Source organism: Chenopodium album, chromosome 23 (assembly GCF_948465745.1).
Source record: "Chenopodium album chromosome 23, dcCheAlbu1.1, whole genome shotgun sequence".
NCBI classification, from domain to species: domain Eukaryota; kingdom Viridiplantae; phylum Streptophyta; class Magnoliopsida; order Caryophyllales; family Amaranthaceae; genus Chenopodium; species Chenopodium album.
The window spans coordinates 31215079-31240398 of NC_137856.1; the positions used below are offsets into that span (position 1 = coordinate 31215079).

Genomic DNA, 25320 nt, shown 5'->3' on the forward strand with positions numbered 1-25320 from the left:
GCGTTGTTGAAATTAAAAGAGGGCATTCGAGTCGATCATTGCGGGATGCTGTCTTCTTGGGGAGATGATGATGATAACAAAAATTGTTGTCAATGGCGTGGCATCCGTTGTAGCAACCGAACTGGCCATGTAATCAAGCTCGACCTTCGTGGGGTTTACACTTACTATACTAAGGATCATTGTTTGCAAGGTAAAGTGAGTTCTTCCCTTGTTGATTTGAAGCATTTGAATTACTTGGATCTCAGCCTCAACAATTTCCAAAACCAACCCATCCCTAGTTTTGTTGGTTCCCTTGTGAATTTGAAATACCTTAATCTATCCTACACTAGATTCACTGGCAAAATTCCACTCCAGCTTGGAAATCTTTCACATTTGATTTCTCTCGATCTTAGCAGTAATTTCAATCTCTATGTTCAAAACTTGTCATGGCACTCACATCTAAATTTGTTAAGATACATCGACTTGAGTTTTGTCGATCTCAATAGAGCCACAAGGTGGCTAAAAATTGTGAATGACCTCCCATTCTTAAGGGTCTTCAATTGGAGTTTTGTAACCTTCCCTCTACAATTCAATGGCCACTTTCATACAAAAACTCCACAACCACTCTTTCATATCTTAATCTTTGTGAAAATAATCTGAATGATACATCAACATTTCAATGGCTTTTTAATTTGAGCGGAATTGATACTCACCTTTCACATGTTGATCTCCGTGGGAATCAACTTGATGGTTGCTTTCCAAGCGCATTTGGGAAGATGCGTAATCTTTAATATCTAGATCTCCGTGAAAATCAACTAGAAGGTCCCCTTCCTAACGAGCTTGGAAATATGCATGCTCTTTCGTATCTAGACCTTTCCGACAATAAATTGCAAGGTCCGATTCCAGACACAATTTCAAACTTACAGTCTCTCCAACATCTCGACCTCTCATTATATAATTTCCGGCTCTCACATTTCCCTGAAATACTCGGTAATCTGTGTAGCTTACAAGTACTCAACTTGTTCGAAGCCAACATCATAGATGAGCTTCCCAATATAATCCAAACACTAACCAGATGCGCAAACAAATCCTTATTAGATTTATATCTGACTAATAATCAAATCTGGAGTCCAATTCCGGACACGATTGGCACATTTTCATCATTACAACAATTACAACTTGATTATAACCGTTTGAATGGAACCATCAGTCCTCGTTTGGGGAAACTAACAATGCTCGATGCCTTGAGTCTTTCTTCCAACTCTCTGCATGGTACTCTCTCTACGGAGCTATTTCTTGCTAATATCCTCTTCTCTAGTGTGGCTTAGTCTATTTGATTGATTTTACAGGCATATGAAGATTTTCGGATGATTTGGACGCATTTTGGATTGCCACGAAAGCTTAGTAGGATGGAAGAGATATTTCCCGTGTCCGCCCTGTAGGGCAACATTGCCCTGGCAGCCAGGGCGAAGAAGAAAAGAAGTGGAAAGTTCAGCCTCCGTCCGCCCGGACCGGGCGGCATTGCCCTGGCAGACCGGGCGAGCAAGATTGCGTGTGAAGTGCCGAGTTAGTTGTCGCGCCCGACCGGGCGGCTTTGCCCGGTCTGACCGGGCGGAGTTTCGCGGAACTTATTTTCAGCATTTTTTCGGGTTTCTTATTTTGAGGGATATAAATACCCCTTTGCAAACCCCGATTAAACACTTAGTTATTATCTTAGCAGCTTTTAAACACTTTTAGAACCCTAATATTCTCTCTAGTTCTAGATTACATTTGATTTTCAAGTTTTAATCTTTATTCATCAACGATTGATACTTTTCTTCATTCAAGCAATTGGTATTCATTCTTATTCCATCTTTTACTTTTCATTGCTTATTAATTACGTTTTCTTTATTGAATATTGTTTTTGCTTTCGTTAATATGTGTGAGTAGTTTCTTTATTCCAAGATCTAGCGGAACCCGAATATGATTGATGCATGATTTAATTCTTTAAATTCTCTAATGATAATTGCAATTGAATTACTTAATTGATTGTGCTCATGCCAATATTAGATTAGGGATAATTAGTATTGTTAATAATCCATTGTTTTAATCACACCGGGAGTTGGGTTTTGACGGATTTGAATAAATCGATTAAGGATTTGAAGTTCATCACGGAAGTAGGTGAACGGATGATTAGGAGGTTAGAGTAATGTGCTCAAAGTCTTTAATTTGCATGATTCCACGGAAGTAGGCTTGATTGTGATTAGAGAAGCCATTGATAACTCGGGAGAGACCATTGGTATTATATAGGGATTACTTTTCCTCGTTAATCAATTGAATTATATGTTAGGGGTAGAACGACTATTGCTTTAATTGTATTCGTGGTGATGCTTGATCTTGGATGTTTTTAGTATTGATTTATCACATTTTTTTTTAGTTTAATCGCTTTAATTAGTTCTTAAGTTATTGATTCTCATTCGTTTGATTTGGTTACTTGCTTAGTAATTGCTTGAGTCTATTTAATTAGTTGAACCATAGTCTCTTGGGATCCGACCCTTGCTTGCCCGTCTACATAGTAGTGGTCTAGTTTGGTTTATTTTTGTTAGGTACGCGACACGCCTACCAAATACCAACATTTCCAATAAGCCTTACTTCACTACACCTGAATAATAATAGGTTTTCAAATTCCGTTCTCTTTTTGTGTCCTAGAAAGAAAGTACAACTAGAAAATCTTGATCTCTCAAACAATTTGTTGTCCGGGAAACTTCCAGATTGCTGGAAGAATTTCGAGCAATTATTATTTCTCCATTTAGAGAACAATAACTTTTCTGGGGGTATACCACATTCCATAAGTTACTTGAAGCAATTGAAGTCGTTGCACTTGCGCAACAATAGTTTTTCCGGAGAAGTTCCAAGATCATTAGAGGATTGCACATCCCTAATTTTTCTTGATCTTGCTCTTAATTCTTTTACTGGGCATGTATGGCCAGGTATTGGGAGTACTTACAAAAACCTCAGTTTTCTTAGTCTTGGAAGCAATAATTTTGTTGGAGAAAAACCTTTCAGCCTCTGTCAATTGCGCTTTCTACAAATCTTGGATCTCGCTGGCAACCAAATTAGTGGAACCATTCCAAATTGCATTCATAATCTTATAGGAATGCGATATGCAAAAGATCTAATTCCAGCATTGCAGTATTCTGATCTTCAAGATTTCTACGAATCCATGCCCATTAATCAATACACTGATGTTGCAATGATTATGTGGAAACAAGCAGAGAGGAGCTTTGGGACGTTTTTAGGACTAGTCAAGCTTATTGATCTTTCCAATAATAAGTTGGAAGGAGAAATTCCCACAGAATTTTCAGCTCTGCAAGGTCTTGTCTCCTTAAACTTATCAAGAAACAGTTTGGCTGGAAGCATCACACCGGAAATTGGACAATTGACAGCTTTAGAAGTTCTCGATTTGTCAAACCGCAATTTCTATCTTACTCCTGGAGTACCGTGCACATGGTACTCCAGATTTTATAAATTCATGTTATTTTGATATTAACTTCTTATTATTTCAGTTTATATATATGTTATTTTTAAATAAATGTATGTTATTTGCCTTTTTTCTCAGTCATCTTCCTCCCATACTCTCTCTTCCTCTCTCAGCTACTCCAACTCAAAATCTATCACACACTTTCTCTTCCCTTCTTCACCCAATTTTCTGGGTTGGTTCTCAGAATTCAACCTCCCACTCTCTTTTCCTCTCACTACTCCAATTCTAAATCAAAGACACTTTCTCTCTCCTCTTTTCTTCTTCCAATTTTTTGGGTTTCTTAGAAATTAATTGATTTGAAGCCATTTAAGGGGTTCAAATGTGTTCATAAGCGCACCTTCTGGGTCTTCAATTGGTCGAAGATTGAAGATGCTCCTTTCCAATATTCTGCAATTAAAGGCCAAAATTGTTGCAATTGGTGGCGAATCGATGTTTGCAGGAGGTGAATTGGTATAATTTAAGGGGTTGTTGGTGGGTGAACCTGGCGGTGCAGCTGTTGTGATTTGCGGTGGTTGCTGCGTTGTGCGTTGTAAGGGTTGCTCGGTATTAGGATTTGTTTGGAGTTGTAGGAGATGCCGGTAGTAAGGAGTACCTCCAGAAGTGTTCGATTCTCTTTAAACTCAACGCTGCTAGTGTTATTTTGATGTAAACTTATTATTATTTCTATTTATATACACGTTATTTTTAAATAATTACTTGTTATTCTGTAAATTAAAAATAGCATGAATGGAGGTTGACTTGAAGTAAATAAGTAAATAACATATTGTTGTAAAAAAATAACACAACATTTAAGCAAAATAACACAAAGTATACGCAAAATAACTCAAACATGTTTGTAAGGAGTACCATATTCATTGTACTCCAGGAGTATATAATACTAATTGTTGTCAAACAACCACCTCTCTGGTGTAATCCCTGCAAGCATCACTGCTTTGAGTTCTCTGAGCAACTTGGATTTGTCAAACAACCACTTCTCTGGAGAAATTCCAAAGGGCACTCAACTTCAAGGCTTCAATGCTTCAGTATATGCTGGAAATCCTCAACTTTGCGGAGCTCCTCTCTCGAATTGCTCTTGGGATCAACCACACCACAACTCGACGATGGGAGATAATACTACTCCCCAGGATGACACTGATGATGACAAGATGTTTTTCCTGGGGTTGTACGTAAGTGTTGTGCTCGGATTTATCATAGGATTTTGGGGAGTTTGTGGAACATTGGTGCTGAAGAGATCTTGGAGACATGCCTTTTTTCAGTTCTTTGATGACATGAAAGACAGGCTTTATGTCATGGTCTTATTGAGCATTGCTAAATTTAAAAGGAGGCTTTAAATCCAGTAAGTTCTTAAGCTTTATTCTTTAATGTTTCAATTTTTTTTGTTGACTGTGACAATATCATTAAGTATTGACTGCATGTCTGTATCTATGATGAATTTAATATGATTGTATCGAATGTAACATAATTACAAATATGCAGCTGGCTGAAATTTGGTGCTATAGGAATCGACTTATTTTGCTTTCGGCCTAACGAATACAAGCTTCTCTAGGAAGCACAGAATCAGAAGTACTCAGCTTGTTTTAGATGCTCTTAGCATTGCTAAGTCCTCTCTGTACTTTCTCGTTATGTCCTAGATTATGTAATAGAGTTGCACAATTCATTGCTAAGTCCTCTCTCGCTTACAATGATCTGAGATGTTAGTCATGTAATCCTTGCTGACAAGGAGAATTTATCTTGATAAAAAAAAATTATTTTGCTCATGGCCTACCATATACAAGCTTCTCCGGGGAGCATAAAATGAAAAATCCTCTGTTTTAGATACTCTTAGCATGGATAATAAGTTTGATTTCAGTTTTTTCTCGCTTTGTCCTAGAATATGTAATATAGCAGCACATGCCATTGTTAAGTACTCTCTCGCTTACCATGAACTGAGGGTCAGGATGGAGAATCTCTTAATTAAATCTATCCTGTTTTTCTGTCAAAAAAAAAAAAAAAGGGTGAAACTCAGCTTAGCTTGCTGAAGAATGTGATGTATATGAAATGTAACATAATTCATGTGATTCTTACCATATTTACCAATCAATAAACTAAATTCTAAGTAAAACAATCAGCGAAATATTGTAAAGTTTCTCACACTTGTTCAACTTGAGTGGGATCAACACTCACCTTAGCTTGTATATGTCGATCTCTCTAACAATCAACTTGAATGTCCCAGGCCATAATTTCCCACTGCAATTGGCAATGTACGTTCTGTTTCATAGCTCGATCCCAATGCAATAATGAATAAGCAAACATAGCTCTTGCATGTCTTCAGCCCTCGGACAACTTAATGTTAGATTTCGGGAAAACTCCTCAAATTGGAGTGTGTACCATTGATCACTTTATATAATGTTACAAGACGATTCCTAATCACGTTTGGAATCTAATAAGATAATTATACAAAATATATACAAATATATCCGACAAATATTATCTAGAAAATAATATCTATCACTTAATATCAGGTCCTATTCCTGGTGCAATTCGGATTTTAGAGTCTCCTGTATTTCTGAAGTTATGAGATACTTACTGTCAAGTCCGATCCTGATGTGATGCAACGAGAAACCTCTAGTCTGTTGGATATCTCGATCTCTCAAACATTTTGATTACATGTAATCTTCCAAAATCTCTTGGTTACAGGTTAAATCTCACATACTTAGACTTTATCACAGAACTTGTTTGCTGTAGAAGGAATTTAAAACAAACAGGCAGTGATACTAATTAATAAGTTTTACGTAGAATTATATGTTAGCGCCGGGTACCTTGGATTTTGGGGAGTCTGTGGACTGTGGTACTTTGGTATTCAAATAACATTCTTGGAGATAAGCTTAATTCCAGTTAGTAGACGAGATAATGAACCAGACATATGTGAGTGTAGCTATAGCCTATATAGGTGGTCCGATTTCAGAGGTCACAAATGCAAAATTCGTAGTGTAATCACTTCACCTATATATGTTCCATATTACTTTTTACAGTACGTAGAGTTATGCTCAAGCGAACTTCCAATGACACTTTATCGATGACAAGCTGTTTTTGGCCATATATAGGTAAATTGACATTTTCTTATAGAGAATTTGTATATTTTAAATAAAACATGTACGGAGTACAAAAATTTTGACTACATAAATAAATTAGGGTTTTAAAGTTATTGTTTTATAACGTCGAATGAAGACGTTTTTACTTCCTATTTTTGGGTTTGTTTATGACGACTATTAACGTTATTCCTTGGGGAATAATTTTAGGATTTCTTTAGGATATTCTTATATTAAGGGCCTGTTCACATTTACTTAATTTCAGTTCAGTTCAGTTCAGTTCAGTTCCAATCAGTTCAGTTCAGTTTAGTTCAGTTCAGTTCAGTTCAGCTCTTAATTTCCCTCTCACATAAAATATTTATTTCAGCTCAATTCAGTTCAGTTCAGTTCCAATCAGTTCAGTTCAGTTCAGTTCCAATCAGTTCAGTTCAGTTCAGTTCCAATCAGTTCAGTTCAGTTCAGCTCAGTTCAGTAAATATGAACAGGCCCTAAATAAAGAGTCGTTGGGTGGAAAATTAGAAGTGCTAAAATTGATTATCGTTACCAATTCAAGTGAATATGTAACTCCATTGAGTTATTTTGTGAGATGGAGTAGAGTGTTGTATCTCCTTTATTTTATCTCTTGTTATCTTCCATGAAAACTAAAAAGAAAATACTATTTATTTTCTACTTTATTTCTCAAATTATATATATGTTTTATATGAAATATATTGTTGTCTATGTTCCTCGTATATCAAACACATGACCTAAATCAATCGATCCTCATCTATTTTCTTACAAAACCTGCTCGCTAAATTTCAACTTTTTAGAAACAAAATGAGTAAGAAAATAAATAAAGTCTAATTAACTTAATTGTAGAGACAAAATTGTAGGGTGAAAGGACACTTACTTGTAGAAGATGTGGAATGTATAAACTATTAGCTATAAGCCTATAATGCATTAGTGGAGTGTTATTTAGTCATTAGGTCCTGAAAGGAAATCATACCTGAAATTTCCAATATAATGTGAAAAGGTCGGCCCCATCATAAACAACGAAAGATTTGAAACGCGGTAAGAAGACTTGAAGTCAACTTCTTTTTATTAAAGAATAAAAAATTCTGATGGAAAGACTTGTAGTCATTAACAACTTTTCAATAGCAAATACATTTAATGGTTGGTAAATGTCCCTGTTGGTAAAATTATATTTAATTATGCATTAACAATAAGGATAATGTTATATATAGCCGAATATATATCAAAATTAAGGAAAATGCTATACATAGCCATTAGGGCCGAATATATAAGCATTAAATTTACACTAATAAAATATTAAGAAAATCATGGAAATAAATCGTAAAATATTAAGAAATCATGGAAATATAAACACTAATTTACGTGTATTTTTGTCATGAATTACTAATTTTATTCAATTTTCAAGAGTATATTTGCTTATATATAACTCTTAGGGCTACATATATCATTACCCTAAAATCAAATATACTCTGAAAATTGTCTAAAATTAGGAATTTAGGACAAAAACACGCGTAAATCAGTGTAATTAGTGTATATATTTTTATAAGTTCTTAACTTTTTACGATTTTCAAGTGTAAATTTAATACTTATATTTTTTCAATATAATGCATCACTTGTATTTACACAGTGTTTTAATAAACTACCTCCGTTCGTGAAAGTTCAACTCATTTATTATTCATGTGGTCAAAATAAAATAACTTAATCATATTTTTTGATTTATACGATCAAAATAAATTAACAAATTTGATCTTATTAGATTCCGCTAATGATAAATCTTTCAAATATCAGCTTTTTAAAATTAATGGTGAAAGATGTTTATTGAAGATTGTGCAAATGCAAAGTGAGTCAAACTTTCAAGATCGGAGGAAGTAATTGGTTTGCCTTAATATTACACTTTGCAAGTGGTAAAATGGATGATTAATTTATTTTAATACAAGTACAATTATTAGGACCATTACATAGATAGTAAGTAAAGAAACTAGTTTTTTACTCTTTTTTTAGGGAAACCAGGCTAAATGGCTAATGCAAGTTTTTTGAAAAAAAAAAAAATTACTTACGTAGAGACCATGAAAAGAAAACACATGAAAAGATATTTTGAGTGGATCTTTAAATTAGGGAAGAGAAATAAATAATTAAATATTTTATAAAGTTACTAAAAAAAAGAGAAAAAAAAAATGCATTCAAATAAAGAATGGAGGGAGTAAAAGAATGAGGTCACATACTCACATCACTATGTTTTTTCTAGGAGAGTGAGCAATAGCTCAAGTGGTTAGTGCTTTCTTTTTTATTCTAGGAGATCATGAGATCGATTCTTATCCCCGCCTTTGTAATGACTCTCTAAACACCAAAAAAAAACCATGTTGTTTCTATGAGAACTTTGGTCAAGTTTTGATCACAAATTATTTATTTATTTATATTTTTTTTATTCAACTGAGGATTAAAATCTTTGATCACAAATTTTTGTTGGCAAAAAGCTACGTTATAAAATTATATCTCTCTCCTCTCATGACCCTCACCCAAATCCAATACTACTATTTTTATTATTGTTTCTTTTGTTCATATTCATTACTTTTCAATAAATTATTATCCACATACACTATCTTTCTTTTACAATTTTTTTTTAATATTTTAACTACTCCATTCACCTATTATTTTTATTTAAGTCGATTATATTGTTTACAATTATATGCCATTCAAAAAATAACACTTAAAAGCATGGAGTAATAAAAAATCCACCCTTTTTCAATATCTTAATATACCCCCCCCCTCTTAAAATTAAAAAAGTTAGATTTCAATACTTAAAAAAAAAAGGTGTTCCGCATTTAATTTAAGGTTAAAATTGTTAAGCGTTATTGAAAATGCCTTATTTTTTTTGAAGAAAAAAAAATGCCTTATTTTGTGTGTTAAGCATGCCGAGGTATATATAACATGGAAAATGAGACATTTCCGATAATAATTTTCTCATTATAATCTTAAATTTTAATCTAAAGGGCCAAAATGACCACCAAAACCATGCACCCATCAAGCCATCTCTCTATTTTTTTTTTTTTTTTTTTTTTTTTTGGTCAAAGACATTACCTGATATTTTGCGTAGTAGCCACAACACCACAAACTAATGAGTTGGGTGCAAATAAAGCGTGCCTTTAGTAAGATTTTCAGCCACCATTCTATCAGAACAGGTGTATTAAATTTTTATTTTTTCGATTTGCATGCCAAAAACTATCCCGATAAAATTTCAGGGTTCATTACCCCTAAAATGAGTCAAATTAAAATTAAAGTCACGCAACAAGTTATGAATTTATGGATCGATTGGGTCGGATCGGTTTTTATTGATCGATTTTGAATTGAATTGGCTTTAACACTTTCAATCTCGTCTATTAACATGGGTGTATTTTAGTGAGACTTTTATTTGGAAATAGAGAATATAAATGAGTTAGATTTGTTTAACACTATTTTTTAAGTCCACTACAAATTCCTTTCACTCTCACATACTTTGACTTGTGAAGTTGTGAGCATAGGGACGCTAATTTTTACCGAGTACAATTTCAATTTTATAATGCTACCATACCAAATTCTATATATTTAATTAACGCATACATTCATTGATCTAACCAAAGTTGGGTGACAATGAATTCTCATAAACTCCTCCTTTCTTGGTTTTTGCTATTTTCCTACGTCAGTTGTGTTGCTCATGGGATTGATACCCTTAGCAGCCAGTACAACAACATCATGTGTATTGAGAAAGAGAGAGAGGCTTTGTTGAAATTCAAAGAGGGCATTCGAGTTGATCATTGTGGGCTGCTGTCTTCTTGGGGAGATAATGATGACAATAGAAACTGTTGTCAATGGCGTGGCATCCGTTGTAGCAACCAAACTGGCCATGTAATCAAGCTCGATCTTCATGGGGTTTACACTTCTAATTTTGATGATAGATGTTTGCAAGGTAAAGTGAGCTCTTCCCTGATTGATTTGAAACATTTGAGATACTTGGACCTTAGCTTCAATAATTTCCAAAAGCAACCCATCCCTAGTTTTATTGGTTCCATGGTGAATTTAAAATTCCTTAAACTATCCAACGCTGAATTTCAGGGGGAAATTCCACACCAGCTTGGAAATCTTTCTCACTTGATTTCTCTTGATCTTTATACTTTTTCATCTCCCACAGTTCCTTATCTTTACATCAAAGGCTTGTCATGGCTTTCACATCTAAAATTGTTAAGATACATCGACTTGGGTGGTATCGATCTCAGTAGAGCCATAGAGTGGCTAAAAATTGTGAACAGCCTCCCATTTTTAAGGACTCTCCAGTTAGAATGGTGTAACCTTCCCTCTAGAGTTCCATGGCCACTTTCATACAAAAACTCCACGACCACTCTTTCATATCTTAATCTTGGTGTAAATGATTTGAATGATTCATCAATATTCCAATGGCTTTTTAATTTGAGTGGAATTGACACTCACCTTGCACATGTTGATCTCTATTTCAATCAACTTGATGGTCCCTTTCCAAGCGCATTTGGGAATATGCATAATCTTTCACATTTAGATCTTTCTAGTAATCAACTAGAAGGTCTCCTTCCTGAAACGCTTGGAAATCTGCATGCTCTTTTGTATCTAAGCCTTTCCTACAATAAATTGCAAGGTCCTATTCCAGACAAAATTTCAAACTTAGAGTCTCTCCAACATCTCGAACTCTCATCATATAATTTCCAGTCCTCGAAATTGCCTAAAATATTTGGCAAATTGTGTAGCTTACAAGTACTCTACTTGGATGAAGCCAACATCACCGATGACCTTCCCAACATAATCCAAACACTAACCAGATGTGCAAACAAGTCATTATTGGATCTATTTCTAAGACATAATCACATATGGGGTCCAATTCCTGACACGATTGGCACATTATTTTCATCATTACAACAATTAAATCTTGATCATAACCATTTGAATGGAACCATCAGTCCTCGTTTGGGGCAACTATCAATGCTCGATAGCTTAATTCTTTCTTCTAACTCTCTGCATGGTACTCTCACCAGCAATCACTTCTCAAATCTTTCAAGATTACGGGAGTTAGACCTTTCAAATAATCCAGCATTGGTGCTCGACATTGAAGATGATTGGGTTCCTCTATTCCAGCTGGATTATATAACACTACGTTCCTGTAAGTTGGGCCCGATCTTTCCAAAGTGGCTTGTGAGCCAAAGAATTTATATGTCTCTTGATATTTCTTCAACTGGAATTTCAGACAACATTCCACAAGTATTTAAACTGCCATCAAAACTCTTTTATCTAAATATTTCTCATAATATGATTTATGGGACGCTTCCATATTTTGAAACACCAATCACAACTGATGATTCTGGGCTTTATATAGATATGAGCTTTAACAAAATAGAAGGTGCAATACCAACATTTCCAACAAACCTTACCTCATTACACTTGAATAACAACAGGTTTTCTGATCACATCCGCTTTTTGTGTCCTAAAGTTAAAGTACGTTTGTTCAATCTTGATCTCTCGAATAACTTGTTGTCTGGGAAACTTCCAGATTGCTGGTTGAATTTCGACCAACTATCAATACTCCGTTTAGAGAACAATAACTTTTCTGGTGGCATACCACCTTCTTTTAGCTACTTGAAAAAATTGGAGTCGTTGCACTTGCGCAACAATAGTTTTTCGGGAGAACTTCCAAGATCATTAGAGGGTTGCACATCTCTGATTTATCTTGATCTTGCTCATAACTCTTTTACGGGTACATTGCCAAGCATTGGGAATAATTACAAAAATCTGAGTTTGCTTAGTCTTGGAAGCAATAATTTTGTGGGAGAAATACCATTGAGCCTCTGTCAATTGCCCTTTCTTCAAATATTGGATCTTGCAGCCAACCAAATTACTGGGACCATTCCAAACTGCCTTCATAATCTTACAGCAATGCGAAATGCAACAGATCTTACTCCAGACTTGAAATATTATGACTTTGTGCAGGACCTTAGTGATGGCGTTGTCAGTCTAAACATTGATGCTGCAACAATTATGTGGAAGCAATTAGAAAGGGACTTTAGGGAGTTTTTAGGACTAGTAAAGCTCATTGATCTTTCAAACAATAAGTTGGAAGGCAAAATTCCCACAGAAATTTCAGCTCTGCAAGGTCTTGTCTCGTTGAACTTATCAAGAAACAGTTTGGTTGGAAGCATCACACCAGAAATCGGACAATTGACAGCTTTAGAAGTTCTCGATTTGTCAAACAACCACCTCTCTGGTGAAATCCCTGCAAGCATCACTGCTTTGAGTTCTCTCAGCAATTTGGATTTGTCAAACAACCACTTCTCTGGAGAAATTCCAAAGGGCACTCAACTTCAAGGCTTCAATGCTTCAGTATATGCTGGAAATCCTCAACTTTGCGGAGCTCCTCTCTCAAATTGCTCTTGGGATCAACCACACCACAACTCGACAGGGGGAGATAATACTACTCCCCAGGATGACAGTGATGATGACAAGATGTTTTTCCTGGGGTTGTACGTAAGTGTTGTGCTCGGATTTATCATAGGATTTTGGGGAGTTTGTGGAACATTGGTGCTGAAGAGATCTTGGAGACATGCCTTTTTTAAGTTCTTTGATGACACGAAAGATAGGCTCTATGTCATGGTCACATTGAGCATTGCTAAATTTAAAAGGAGGCTTTAAATCCTGTAAGTTCTTAATCTTTAGTCTTTACTGTTTCAATTTTTTTGTTGATTGTGGCAGAATATTATGAAGTATTAACTGTATGTTTGTATCTATGATGAATTTTATATGATTGTATCGAAAGTAACATAATTACGAATATGCAGCAGGCTGAGATTCGGTGCTAGAGGAATCGACTTATTATGCTCCCGGCCTACCTTATACAAGCTTCTCCAGGGAGCACAAAATCAGAAGTCCTCTGTTCAGATTGTTGTTTTAGATGCTCTTAGCATTGCTAGCAAGTTTGATTTCAGTACTTTCTCGTTCTGTCCTAGAGTAGTAGTGCACATTTCATTGCTAAGTCCTATCTCTCCTACAATGAACTGAGATGTTAGTCATGTAATCCAAGGAGAATTTATCTTAATAAAATCTGTCCTTTTTTTCTGTCAAAAAAAAGGTCTATTAAATCCGAAGTTTAACATCATCTATTTTGCTTCTCTTCGGGGAAAAAACACTTTGGCGGAAGAATGTGATGTATATATAATGTACTTCCTCCGTTTTCTTTTACTTGCAACACTTCCCTAAAAAGGAAATGTCACAATACTTGCAACACACTATAAAAGGAAAGTTACTTTAGGGAAAAACTATACTATTTTCCTTATTTAAAGCACATGGCCTACTAATTACACTCCTAACAACCACTCATCCCATTTTAAAGTGTATTATATCATGTGAACCCCACATTACTTAAATACCGTGAAAAAGTGTGTGTTGCATCTAAAAGAAAACGGAGGAAGTAATATAATTCAAGTGATTGTTACCATATTTTGCAATAGAAATTAAAAAAAACTGAGTAGAACTATCAGCTATTACAATAAAGTTTAGTTAAGATTCTATGATCGTTTGAAAATATTGATTTTTTTTTTTTTTTTTGAAAATATTGAATATTGATCAATTATAAATTGAGCATTGAATTTTACAAGAAGCACCAGTGGTCTAGTGGTAGAATAGTACCCTGCCACGGTACAGACCCGGGTTCGATTCCCGGCTGGTGCAAAGCTGTGAAGAATTCTGCGCATATTGTGGCACTTAAGGGTCCGCCACCATCTTCTGATCTACCAGAAGACACTAATGTGCATCTGAGCTCAACAATTTTTTTTTTTTTTTTTTTTTAAACTTTTTTGTTAGAAATTTAGTTATTTCTCAATATTTGGTAATACAAATTGTATACAGAAATTAATTTACATTTGACTTGCCCTTTCTAGTAGCAAAACTACTCCTCAAGGGCTGTAATTGAAAACACGTATATATTGTTTACATTATGTTTACAACTCCCTCCGTTTCACAAAGTTCTTACAAAATAAAGACGGTAATTTAAGCATGGTACTTATCGTACAAATAAGTGCAATGAATGTCAAGAGTTAAGTAATTGACGAATATTAATAGGTGAAATATCAGTAATATTTCCATCAATTAGTCGTTTGGCAATCATTGTATAAGTGACTTCAGTTGGATGAACAGGATCCCAAAATGCATACTTTGATCTGTCACTGCAAACACTAGATAATGGATTACATGGAATTAAACCCTGTATACTCCCAATATCACCGTTATGGCAACATGGTGAATCTATATTCTCCAAACCTGTCAAATTTCATTCAATACAAATGTTAGCAAATTTGTGATAAAATACAATTTAAAAGTAGGGATGTATCATGTATATATGTGGGTATTTTATTGTGGATTTCACAATGTACTTTGGCCCTAATCGGAATCGTTATTGAGTAAGATTTTAGTGGGTAATCTACTCGTGTACAATGGACGAGTATTGGATATCAAAAGTCATAGCCGTTATAGTTAGTGGGTAGGTGGTGGATTTGAAATCATATATATTAACTTGACCATCTTATATCCTTTCACCGATTTCATACCCACCTATTTCCCTAACGGACAAATCGCCACCTTTAATCACAACTAGTTTATGTTTATAGAAAAACTAATTCTTCTAGGTGGGTATAAGAGGATAATAGATTAATAGGTGAGCAATATGCATTTAATCAACAGGTATAGGTGAGTAGTGGACATCTACTTGGGTGGTGGAGCAGGTGCAAATATACTTGGTCACTTGGACATAGATAGATGTTGGATGTATACTTACTACGATAACTTCTTTTTTTTTGGCCGGGTTAAGTTTACGTACAAAGATATATATAGTCGAATTTTAGTTTACAATTTACAAAAAATTATTTAAATGACATATATATGAATTTAAAAACATACCATAAGATTGGTAATTATAGACGATATCGTTAAAAATGCTGTAAGGATCACCATAAAGGAACTTAGATCCCTGAAGGTTGTTATTTAGCTCTGTAACAAGGCTCTTTAATCGGGCATTATATGATTGAGCTATTTGATTAGGGGACGCAGCACATTGATTTCCCGAACATAGATATGTTCTTCTTTCAAACGGGGTGCAACCAATTTGTGCAACGCTTGTCACTAATATTTTCCTAGCACCCATATTATAAAGTCTCTGTACAATATCACATGAACCAACATTAGTTCATACAAACATTATTTTAGTGATGGTCTATAACTTAACATTCTACATTTGTACTCGTTTGCAGTATAAATACGTATCATTGTATAAACTAGTATATATGAGAGTTAATTAGTTATATCATATCAAAAAGCTAGTATATTAACTTGATAATTCTACATATTCATCCTTAAAATAACTACTACTACTATATAGTATATACTCACTTTTAATTGGCTGATTTTTAATTTTTTTTATTTTGGTCAAACTTTTTATTTTCTTTTTTTTTTTTTGTTCATTTTCTTTTTTTTTTTTTGTGAAAACTAAAAAAAAAAAAAAAAAAAGCAGTTAAGTTTAACCAAAAAATAAATTAAAATTGAGTACAGTGGTAGTCATTTTAGAATAGTTTCAGACCTTCCAATTTTATTTCTTTCGATTAATTTATTTACAAAAATCACTTGAGTTAAGTGTTTGTTAAATTAACAACATCTTCAATTTATCTTATTATTATTTAGTACTTTAACAATTAATAGTCTAACATTAAAAAAGTAGTTGAATTTATGAATATATGCATTGCAACTATTCAATTATATTTTACATAATAAAAAAAAAAAATCATATTTATATATTATTAATAATTTTTAATTAGTCAATGTTACTACTCCGTATATGAATTGTGTTAAAGTCATGCACAATTAATTGCACATATTACAAAAATAAATATATATATATACCTATAGTAAAGTAGAACTGTTTTTGGAGGAAATTTTCCTTCCTAAACTCTACTTTATTTTTTTCTTTTAAGTTTTTGTAAAAAATACCTATACTTAAAGCAAAAGATTCTCTTGGAGAGCATTTTCCTTCGTAAACTCTACTTTATTTTATTTTTCTCTTTTAAATTTTTGTAAAATTATTAGTTTTCCTACTAACTTTATCACTTAATTATTTAATGTTATATTAGAGACTTTTGTATGTAAATTTCAATTACCATCAATTTTAAGTATCTAGTGGAATATTATAAGTTAGCAACCATAAATCAAATTTTTGCCAAAAAGGCATAGTGATCCCAGTTTGCTATAAATTAAATGACATTTTGTCTTTACTTCTTTTTTTGAAAATCATTGTAGAGTCATAATTAATAAGGGTTATTACATGTTAATTACTACTCCGTACGACTTAATCACTACAGAACTTTAATTAGTGTGTCCTCAATAATAACAGGTAAGTTTATTGTATGTCTCACCGTAAGTTGTGGTCTGAATTTAGATATCATGGAATCTATAAAATCTTCAGGCTGCATCGTTAGACGACCTTTGACAATAACTGGAAGTAAGTAATTAGCAATGAAATCATTGGAACCAATTATTACTGAAAAAAGGGCTTTGTTAATAAGCTCCGTTGTTGCTGCTTCTCCTATTTGACCAATGATATCTTGCTTTGTATTTGCAAAATTATCTAGTTGCGCGTCAAAATTTATCCTCCCAATCTAGCATGCGTGACATGATTAAAGATTAGTACATATCTTAATCTAAAATAATATAATTGTAATGTTCAATATGTTACAATGTATGAAAAGAATTAGTTGTCACAATTTCTAAAATTATTATCAGGCAAATAAAAAGGGGTGGTCTTACAAAAACGGCGCCAGTCTCGTTGAGAATTCCAGCACCAGCAGACGCATAATTGACCCCTTTCAAAATCACACTCCCTTTTGTTGTTGGAGCCAAGTATGGCGGGCTAATTTCAAATTTACCAAGTGTTTGGGCTAAATCCATAAAGTATAAAAAAAAATTAAAAAATCATCAACAAGATTTGTTACTTCTACCTCTAAAACTAAACGTCTTACACTCTTACCACCAAACTATGTCACATGTTATGTTCATTATTAAATACAATGTATTAATATGTACTAGAAAAAAAAAATTACAAAAAATTGAATCCTTCATATAAATGTATACTGACAATATAATCAACCACATGGGACATTGTCCTGACTAAAATATTATGGAGTAGTTTGGTATTAATTTAAGAATGGATGACAAAATCACGTACAAATCAATATATTTAATGTTATATTTTCAATTTTTTCATATAGTAAAATGTTAGTTGTACCATGTTTAATATAGTCTACATATATACAAAGTAAACTAATTTTAGAATACCTATTTCGTATAATTTTACATGTTCATTATAAATGATATTCCCTCCGTTTTTAAATACTTAATCCACTTTTTATTTCTGGCTGTTTTTAAATACTTACGCCATTTTCTTATTTGGAAAACTTTTACAACATTAATTCATTTCTCTCAACTTGTAAGACCCAATGAAATTATTATTTTTTTATTAATTTTAAACTCTCTCTCCATATTTTATTACTTTTATTTCCAATTTTTCCTAAAACTCCACGAATGAAAAATAAAGTATTTAAAAATAAAGTATTTAAAAATTGCGGAAATATATTTCAAGAAAGGTAAAATTGGTATAAACCACCTTTTTGTCCAACTTTTTTGAAAAAACCACCTTTTAAGTTTTTTTTTTTTTTTAACTAAACCACCTTTTAAGTACCTAAATTTTTTATTGCACCACCCCTATTTCAAATCTAACATATTCTATCTCAACCATCCACTTCCAAATCATCAACCATAGCAAATCTTTCCCTTCCATCTCAATCATCCACTTCAATTACCTCAATTTAGGTTTTGAGAATAAACAAATACTACAATTTAATTTTTGTAGAAAAATTAAGTTTGGTTTTTTAGAGCTTTACTCAATTTAGTCATGCATATATATAAAGGGGAGGGTCAAATGTTTTTGAAGGTGAAAAAAATACATGATTTAGGAGCGAAAGTCACAAGTTGTGGGCCCCTTTGACGTTTTAGTTAATTTTTTCGTCATAATTTAAAATAGGGGTGGTGCAATTAAAAATTTAGATACTTAAAAGGTGGTTTAATTAAAAAAAAACATAAAAGGTGGTTTTTTCAAAAAAGTTGAACATAAAAGGTGGTTTTTACCAATTTTACCTTCAAGAAACAAAGGGTTCTTGGAAAAAAAAAAAGACGCAATCTTAAAAACGGAGGAACACATATAAGAACAGAACAGAGGAAATTGTACAATACTGATGCAATGTATGTAAAGCTTGCCTATAATATCATTGACGGTGCGTCCATTGGTAAATCTTCCCGTCGGTCCTCCGAAATCGATACCGTAAGGCAAGGAATTCGCCTTAAGAAGGGACTTAATGTAGTTGTTATTTCCTACATCCACTTCTGAATCTCCGAACACAAAATTTGCTATTTGTTCTTCTGCTCCATAACTTCTATGATTGCTAAGCATACTTACAGAAATGAGCGTCAAGAAAATGAGTGTTCTTTTTTGAAAAATACCCATTTTTTAGCAAATCAAACTAAATTGAATATAATTGGAATAATAAACAAAAAGTTGCAAGAAGAAATACTCAAGTTTTAAAATTGAATAAAGATGACAAAATTTTCAGACAAGTATATAATGGAAAATTTTAGAAAGGGATAAAAATATCCAACCTAGCTAAGCTGCCATTAGGCAGTAACAGATTATTCTGATTAGGATAATTATCCTGTAATTGATAACCTTTTTCTTTTTGGTGACAGATCGATGAAGTGAAAAATTGTACAGAGTATTAATATGATAAAAATATGTTATGTGAGACTAGAATCATACCGTGAGTTTACTATTTACACAATTAGATTTTGACACTATTAATCTATTATACTTCTTTTTTTCCCTAACTAATTGACACGTTTGATTTTTTTTTTACTATTTATAAAATCAGTTTGACCATCAGTTTTTTAAGTACGTATAATAAAAAAAAAAAACATATTTTGTTATTAGATGTATTGTTAAATAGGTACTGATTAATATAACGTTTCATAATATAATATTAACTTTTTAGATATTATTTTACTAACATTTAATCATATCGTATATATTTTTTTAAGATAAAATTATTACATTGGTATGTGTGCTATATTTGACTGTTTCAATTATTTAGGAATGGAGAGAATATCATATTTTGACTCTTTTAAATTAGATAGCTGACATTATAATATCACATTTTGATGTTCGTTTATCAAATTTTTACATTTATTATACATGGTTGGTCACAGCGTGTGGTAGGGTTTACTTATGTAGGGGTTATTCAGTTGGTTAGGGGTTGCTCATTTAGGGGTACTTGCTACGTCAAGGGTTACTGTTAGTTAGGGGTTACTCTCTCACTAAAAACGCACTAACCAACTGAGTAACCTCTGAATAAGTGAACTCTGAGTAAGCAACCCTTGCCCCTGAATAAGAATCCCGGTAAAAAACGTTGACCGACCGAGTAATCCCAAATAAGTAACCATTGACCGACTGGGTAACCCCTAAATAAGTAAACCATGAATAAGTAACTCCGGTCACACAGTGTGGCCAACCACACATAATCGTTTAATTTATGCTTATTATATTTCATCCGTTCCATTCATTTTGCAACAATTTCTATTATAGGAAATTTCACAAATATTGTAATATTTCCTTATTTTTGCTTGCTTTCTCTCTCTCATCACATGGTTGGATCTCTAATTCTATGGATTTCTATCTTTCTTTTCATCTTAAAACTAGTGTTTATCCAAAGCGATGCCTCGGGTTGATAATTTGTGTATTTCTTGCTTTAATTTAACAATTATGTTAGACTATTTGTGTAGTTAGTGTGTGTAGTGGTTCGGGCATTGCCTTAGATGTCACCTTTTTTTTTTACATCATATGTATTTATATTTTATTCTTGTGAAAAATAAATGTATTATATTACCTCTAATTTACTTAATAAATGAAAGGAATATTATAATATTATGTGAAATTTGAAACATTAATAGTGGTTGGTTCATATGGTAAAAGTATTACATATATATATTGGAGGTTATGGGTTCGAATCTTGTTGAAAACATATTTTGTTTTGTAAAATGATGTGGCTGCTAGCTTACGTTGGATGATGACGTGGCATTATGACATAGGTACACATACTATAAAATAGATATAAAGATGTGTGCAATACCCTATATTGCAATATTAGGGGAATGGAAAAAGTATGTATCTATTATATTATTTACGTTCAACTTTAAAAGCAATTAATTTTCCTTAAAAAAAATCAGTTTAATGTTATATATTTCAATTTAAGCTTTATGAGACATTTTTCTAGGTTTGTAATTAATTGTGGTTATAAGATTATTTATTATAGGATTTTAAGGAATATTTGGAACCTTAGTGCTAAATCAACCACTCGGGAACTAACTGGCCTTTTCCAATTCTTTGATTATACATGAGGGACAAGCTTTGTGAGGCGGTTTCTACCAACATAGCCAGAGGTGTTGAATTCCATCAAAAGGTTAAGCTCATGGTTAAAATTCGATCAAATTAATTTATATACTTTATATGGAAATTTTCTATGTTTATTACCTTTTTTCTAGTGTTTCTAGAAGGATCTAAGAATGTGTTGAGCGATCAAATGTGAAATAATGATTATGTATGCTTTAGTAACTGGCATTTACGAAGTATTATATAGCAAGATCGATAAACATGCATGCATCAATCTAGTCACCAAGATAAAAGAGCACTTGTAAAGTTGTAATTCAATATTAATTAACATAACAAATGAATTACACAAATACATAACTAGTATAAGAAATTCATTTGAATTGCCCTATCTAGTTACAAAACTACCCTTCAAGTGTACGTATGCATGGTATTTATTGTATGGATGGGATAAGTGCAACGAATGTCAAGAGTTAAGTAATTGGCGAACATTAATAGGTGAAATATAACTATTATTCCCATCAAGCAGACCTTTGGCAATTATCATATTAGTGGCTTCAGATGGATGATATGGATCCCAAAATGTATACTTTGATCTATCACTGCAAAAACTAGCTGTTGGACAACAGGGAAGTAAACCTCCAGTTTTATCCCAAGGATTATTATAGCAACATGCTGAATTTATAACCTCAAAACCTGTCATATTTTCATAACAAACCATAATTAGCAATATCACCAATTTCATATGTATCATGTGCTAAAATAAAGTAGAAATGACACGTAGATATGTTATTGCGTATGTTGCAACAAGTAGGGATGGGTAAGATTTTGGTGAGTTGTGGGCGAGTATGGATAACAAAAGTTATAGATAGTGGTTAGTGGGTGGATATATATATGGTGAATTTGAAAACATACCAATCTGGCCTTTTACGACCAGTAAGTATAATTACTCTGGCCTACAACATTTCCTAAGTGACTTATATGTAGTACTTAAAACATATATATTGACATGTACAAAGACAAAATTGTCGAACTTTGGTTTTCAATTTATAAGATAATTAATCAACTGAATGACATACATATAAATCTAAAAACGTACCATAAGATTGGTAATGGTAGACGATGTCGTTAAAAATGCCGTAAGTATCTCCATAAAGGAACTTAGATCCCTTAAGATTGTTGTTTAGATCTGTAAGAAGGCTCTTTAATCGGACATTATATAATTGAGCTAGTTGATTAGGGTACGCAGCACATTGATTTTCTGAACATAGATTTATTTCTCTCTCGAATGGTATGCAACCAATTTGTCCAACATTTGCCACTAATAATTTCCTAGCACCCATATTATAAAGTCTCTGCTCAATATCACATGAACCAATTAACATTAGCTCATACAAAAATTATTTTTTAGTGATAATGATCTATGTAAACATTGTACGTTTGTACTTGGTCGCAGTATAAATGTCTAATTTAAACTAGTAATATGAAATTTTTTTTGGTTATATCATATGAAATGACTAGTATATTAATGATGTTTGGTTTTCATTCGGTCAATTTACCAAAATTTCACGTGAAATATGTGACATTTGAAGTAAAATCAATGTTAATGATAAAATATATTATGTTGATTTTTATAACAAGTAACTAGAAAAAACACTTTATCTGCCAAAAGGCTAGTGTTCCTACACTATCACCTTGTCTGAAATGACAACCATAAATTTTAAAAATGAACAATTGTGATTGCTTAAATATTATTTTTAAATACTAAAATGAACTAAGAATCATTTTTTACATAAAAAAATCCATAAATTAATTAGGAAAATAAAAACTAATTTAACAATTAATTTTCGGAAATGTAATATGAAGTTTTAAAATAACAAAATTGATTTTTCAATTAATTTTAGCATTTAAAAAATATTTCTAAAACCAACAAATCTAAACCATCCATTTTTAAAAATTGCAATTGTCATTTTTCAAACGACAACCATAGAATCATCTCACCTTGTCATAATGAAATTAAGTCGGTACTTTTTTATTAAAAGAAAACCATTGTAGAACCATCGTCGTTGAAGAGGGGTTTTTAATTAATCATTACCAAGGGCCTGTTCATATTTACTTAATTTCAGTTCAATTCAGTTCAGTTCAGTTCAGTTCAGCTTTTAATTTCCCTCTCTCATAAAATATTAATTTTGGCTCAATTCAGTTCAGTTCAGTTAAGCTCCAATCAGTTCAATTCAGTTCAGTTCAGTAAATGTGAACAGGCCCTAAGACTACTTTACTATTTTAAACTTTACTTAGTGACTAATAGTGAGTCCTTTATAATATGGAGTAATAGGTAAGGTTATTGCTGCTATCTTACCGTAAGTTGTAGTCTAAATTTAGAAATCATGGAATCTATGAAAGCTTCAGGCTGCATCGTTAGACGACCTTTGATAATATCTGGAAGTAAGTAATTAACAAGGAAATCATTGGCACCAATTACTACCGAAAAAAAGGCTTTATTCATAAGCTCCTCTGTAGCTGCTTCTCCTATTTGAGCGATGATATCTTGCTTCGTATTTGCAAAATTATCTAGTTGCGCGTCAAAACATATCCTCCCAATCTAGCATACGTGACATGGTTACATATTAGTACATACCCCCAAAGTTATATAATTGAAATGTTCATGATGTTACAATGTATGGAAAAAAAAAAAAGTTGTCGCATTTTCTAAAGTAGTGGTCGGGCAAAGATTGAGGTGGTCTTACAAAAATGGAGCCAGTCTCGTTGAGAATTCCAGCACCACCAGAAGCATAATTGACCCCTTTCAAAATCACACTCCCTTTTGTTGTTGGTGCCAAGTATGGTGGGCTTTGTCCAAATTTACCAAGTGTTTGGGCTAAATCCAGCAAAAAATAAAATGTCAAAAATTATTTCAAAAATAAACACATTATTTTTGAAATAAACACATTATTAGTAAGAAAAATGCACAAGATTTTCTATTTTACTAACATAAGTTAAATATTTTACCAGCTATATTCTTACTTTAATTTAATTACATAGGATAAGTATATGCTAGGACAACATTTATGTAGGCAAACGAGCAAATATATGTATATGCTAGGACAATAATCATGTACTTGTAATGTTCTTATGTTTTTACATGTCAATTCAATGATATATGTCGAGATTAAGCCTTAGCCTACTCATTTGTCCTATAAACTCGCGAAGACAAGGGGTTCTTGGAAAATAAGAAAGTCTTAAAATCGGAGTAACTACACAATATAGGAAATTCAGAGGAAATGTTACAATGTAGAACTTACATACCTAGAATGTCAACAATGGTTCGTCCATTGCTAAATCTTCCGGTCGGCCCTCCATAATCGATACCATAAGGCGCCTTATCCGCCTTAGCAAGGGACACAATATAGTTGTTGTTTCCTACATCCACGTCTGAATCTCCAAACACGAAATTTGCTATTTCTTCTTCTGCTCCATAACTTCTGAAATTGCTAAGTATACTTAAGGAAATAATAAGCATCGAGAAAATGTGTGTTCTTTGTTTATTTTGAAATATACCCATTTTTTTAAACCTTAATGAATGAGCTAAATTGAATATTATTGGAAGAAAAAAAGGTTTTTGTAAGATGAAATATTTAAGTTTTAGAATTGATTAAATAATGAGCAGAAAATTTTCAGACAATTATATAGAGAAAAATTAGGAAGAGATAAAGCATTAAACATCCACTCCTGAGCTGCCATTTAGTCATTAACAGATTATTTTGATTAGCTAAAATATCCTATAATTAATACTTGTATATTTATATCATAAATTAGTATATATATTGTTGTATATATATGTTGTAAACTTGTAATGTCCTAGGATAGACTTAGTCTTACTATAATAATCTTTATTTATTTATTTATTTATTTATTTTTATTTTTTTTGGAATAATAAAAAAATTTGTATAAACATTCCAAACAATCTTCTTAGGACCTGTTCTCTTCACCTTAAAAAAAAAATAATATTAAGTAAAAATAATTTTCAGTTCAGTAAAAATAATTTCAGTTCAGTAAAAATAAGTTCCGTTCAGTAAAATTCAGTTTTCTTAAAGAAAAATTATAATAGAAAATCAATAAAAATAATTTCAGTTCAGCAAAATTAATTTAAGTTCAGTAAAAATAATTAAAGTTCAGCAAATATAATTTTGTTTCAGTCAAAAAAAATTTCAGTTCAG

General features: G+C 32.5%; 3 protein-coding genes and 2 non-coding genes across 5 annotated transcripts; 3 read left to right on the forward strand and 2 right to left on the reverse strand.

Moving 5' to 3' along the window:
- Positions 1 to 10206: 10206 nt before the first annotated feature.
- LOC145607369 (receptor-like protein EIX2) lies at positions 10207 to 13263 on the forward strand. Its single transcript, XM_081663042.1, has 2 exons — positions 10207 to 11047; positions 11120 to 13263. The coding sequence occupies exons 1-2, from the start codon at positions 10207 to 10209 to the stop codon at positions 13261 to 13263; spliced, it is 2985 nt and encodes a 994-aa protein (XP_081519168.1).
- Positions 13264 to 14227: 964 nt separating this feature from the next.
- On the forward strand, positions 14228 to 14298 carry TRNAG-GCC (transfer RNA glycine (anticodon GCC)). Its single transcript has one exon. It is a non-coding gene; the product is annotated as a tRNA-Gly (tRNA).
- LOC145609887 (small nucleolar RNA snoR114) lies at positions 14299 to 14389 on the forward strand. Its single transcript, XR_014106160.1, has one exon. It is a non-coding gene; the product is annotated as a small nucleolar RNA snoR114 (small nucleolar RNA).
- Positions 14390 to 14656: 267 nt separating this feature from the next.
- On the reverse strand, positions 14657 to 19171 carry LOC145607370 (GDSL esterase/lipase At4g16230-like). Its single transcript, XM_081663043.1, has 5 exons — positions 18925 to 19171; positions 17419 to 17549; positions 17028 to 17270; positions 15523 to 15778; positions 14657 to 14886 (listed from the first exon to the last, which is right to left on the reverse strand). The coding sequence occupies exons 1-5, from the start codon at positions 19169 to 19171 to the stop codon at positions 14657 to 14659; spliced, it is 1107 nt and encodes a 368-aa protein (XP_081519169.1).
- A 2398-nt stretch (positions 19172 to 21569) lies between these two features.
- Positions 21570 to 24665, reverse strand: LOC145609679 (GDSL esterase/lipase At4g16230-like). The gene is made up of 5 exons (XM_081665129.1): positions 24410 to 24665; positions 23851 to 23981; positions 23463 to 23705; positions 22203 to 22458; positions 21570 to 21799 (listed from the first exon to the last, which is right to left on the reverse strand). The coding sequence occupies exons 1-5, from the start codon at positions 24663 to 24665 to the stop codon at positions 21570 to 21572; spliced, it is 1116 nt and encodes a 371-aa protein (XP_081521255.1).
- Between the last annotated feature and the right edge of the window lie 655 nt (positions 24666 to 25320).

Excerpts from the sequence above, each read along its gene's own strand:
- LOC145607369 (XM_081663042.1), top strand. The coding sequence starts at position 10,207 with ATGAATTCTCATAAACTCCTCCTTTCTTGGTTTTTGCTATTTTCCTAC. Across the intron at positions 11,048-11,119 it reads AATTGACACTCACCTTGCAC|ATTTAGATCTTTCTAGTAAT; the intron begins ATGTTGATCTCT and ends ATAATCTTTCAC.
- LOC145607370 (XM_081663043.1), bottom strand. The coding sequence starts at position 19,171 with ATGGGTATTTTTCAAAAAAGAACACTCATTTTCTTGACGCTCATTTCT. Across the intron at positions 17,550-18,924 it reads CACCGTCAATGATATTATAG|CCCAAACACTTGGTAAATTT; the intron begins GCAAGCTTTACA and ends TTATGGATTTAG. Across the intron at positions 14,887-15,522 it reads CTATAATTACCAATCTTATG|GTTTGGAGAATATAGATTCA; the intron begins GTATGTTTTTAA and ends GAAATTTGACAG.
- LOC145609679 (XM_081665129.1), bottom strand. The coding sequence starts at position 24,665 with ATGGGTATATTTCAAAATAAACAAAGAACACACATTTTCTCGATGCTT. Across the intron at positions 23,706-23,850 it reads ACGAGACTGGCTCCATTTTT|ATTGGGAGGATATGTTTTGA; the intron begins GTAAGACCACCT and ends CACGTATGCTAG. Across the intron at positions 22,459-23,462 it reads AATTTAGACTACAACTTACG|AGACTTTATAATATGGGTGC; the intron begins GTAAGATAGCAG and ends GATATTGAGCAG.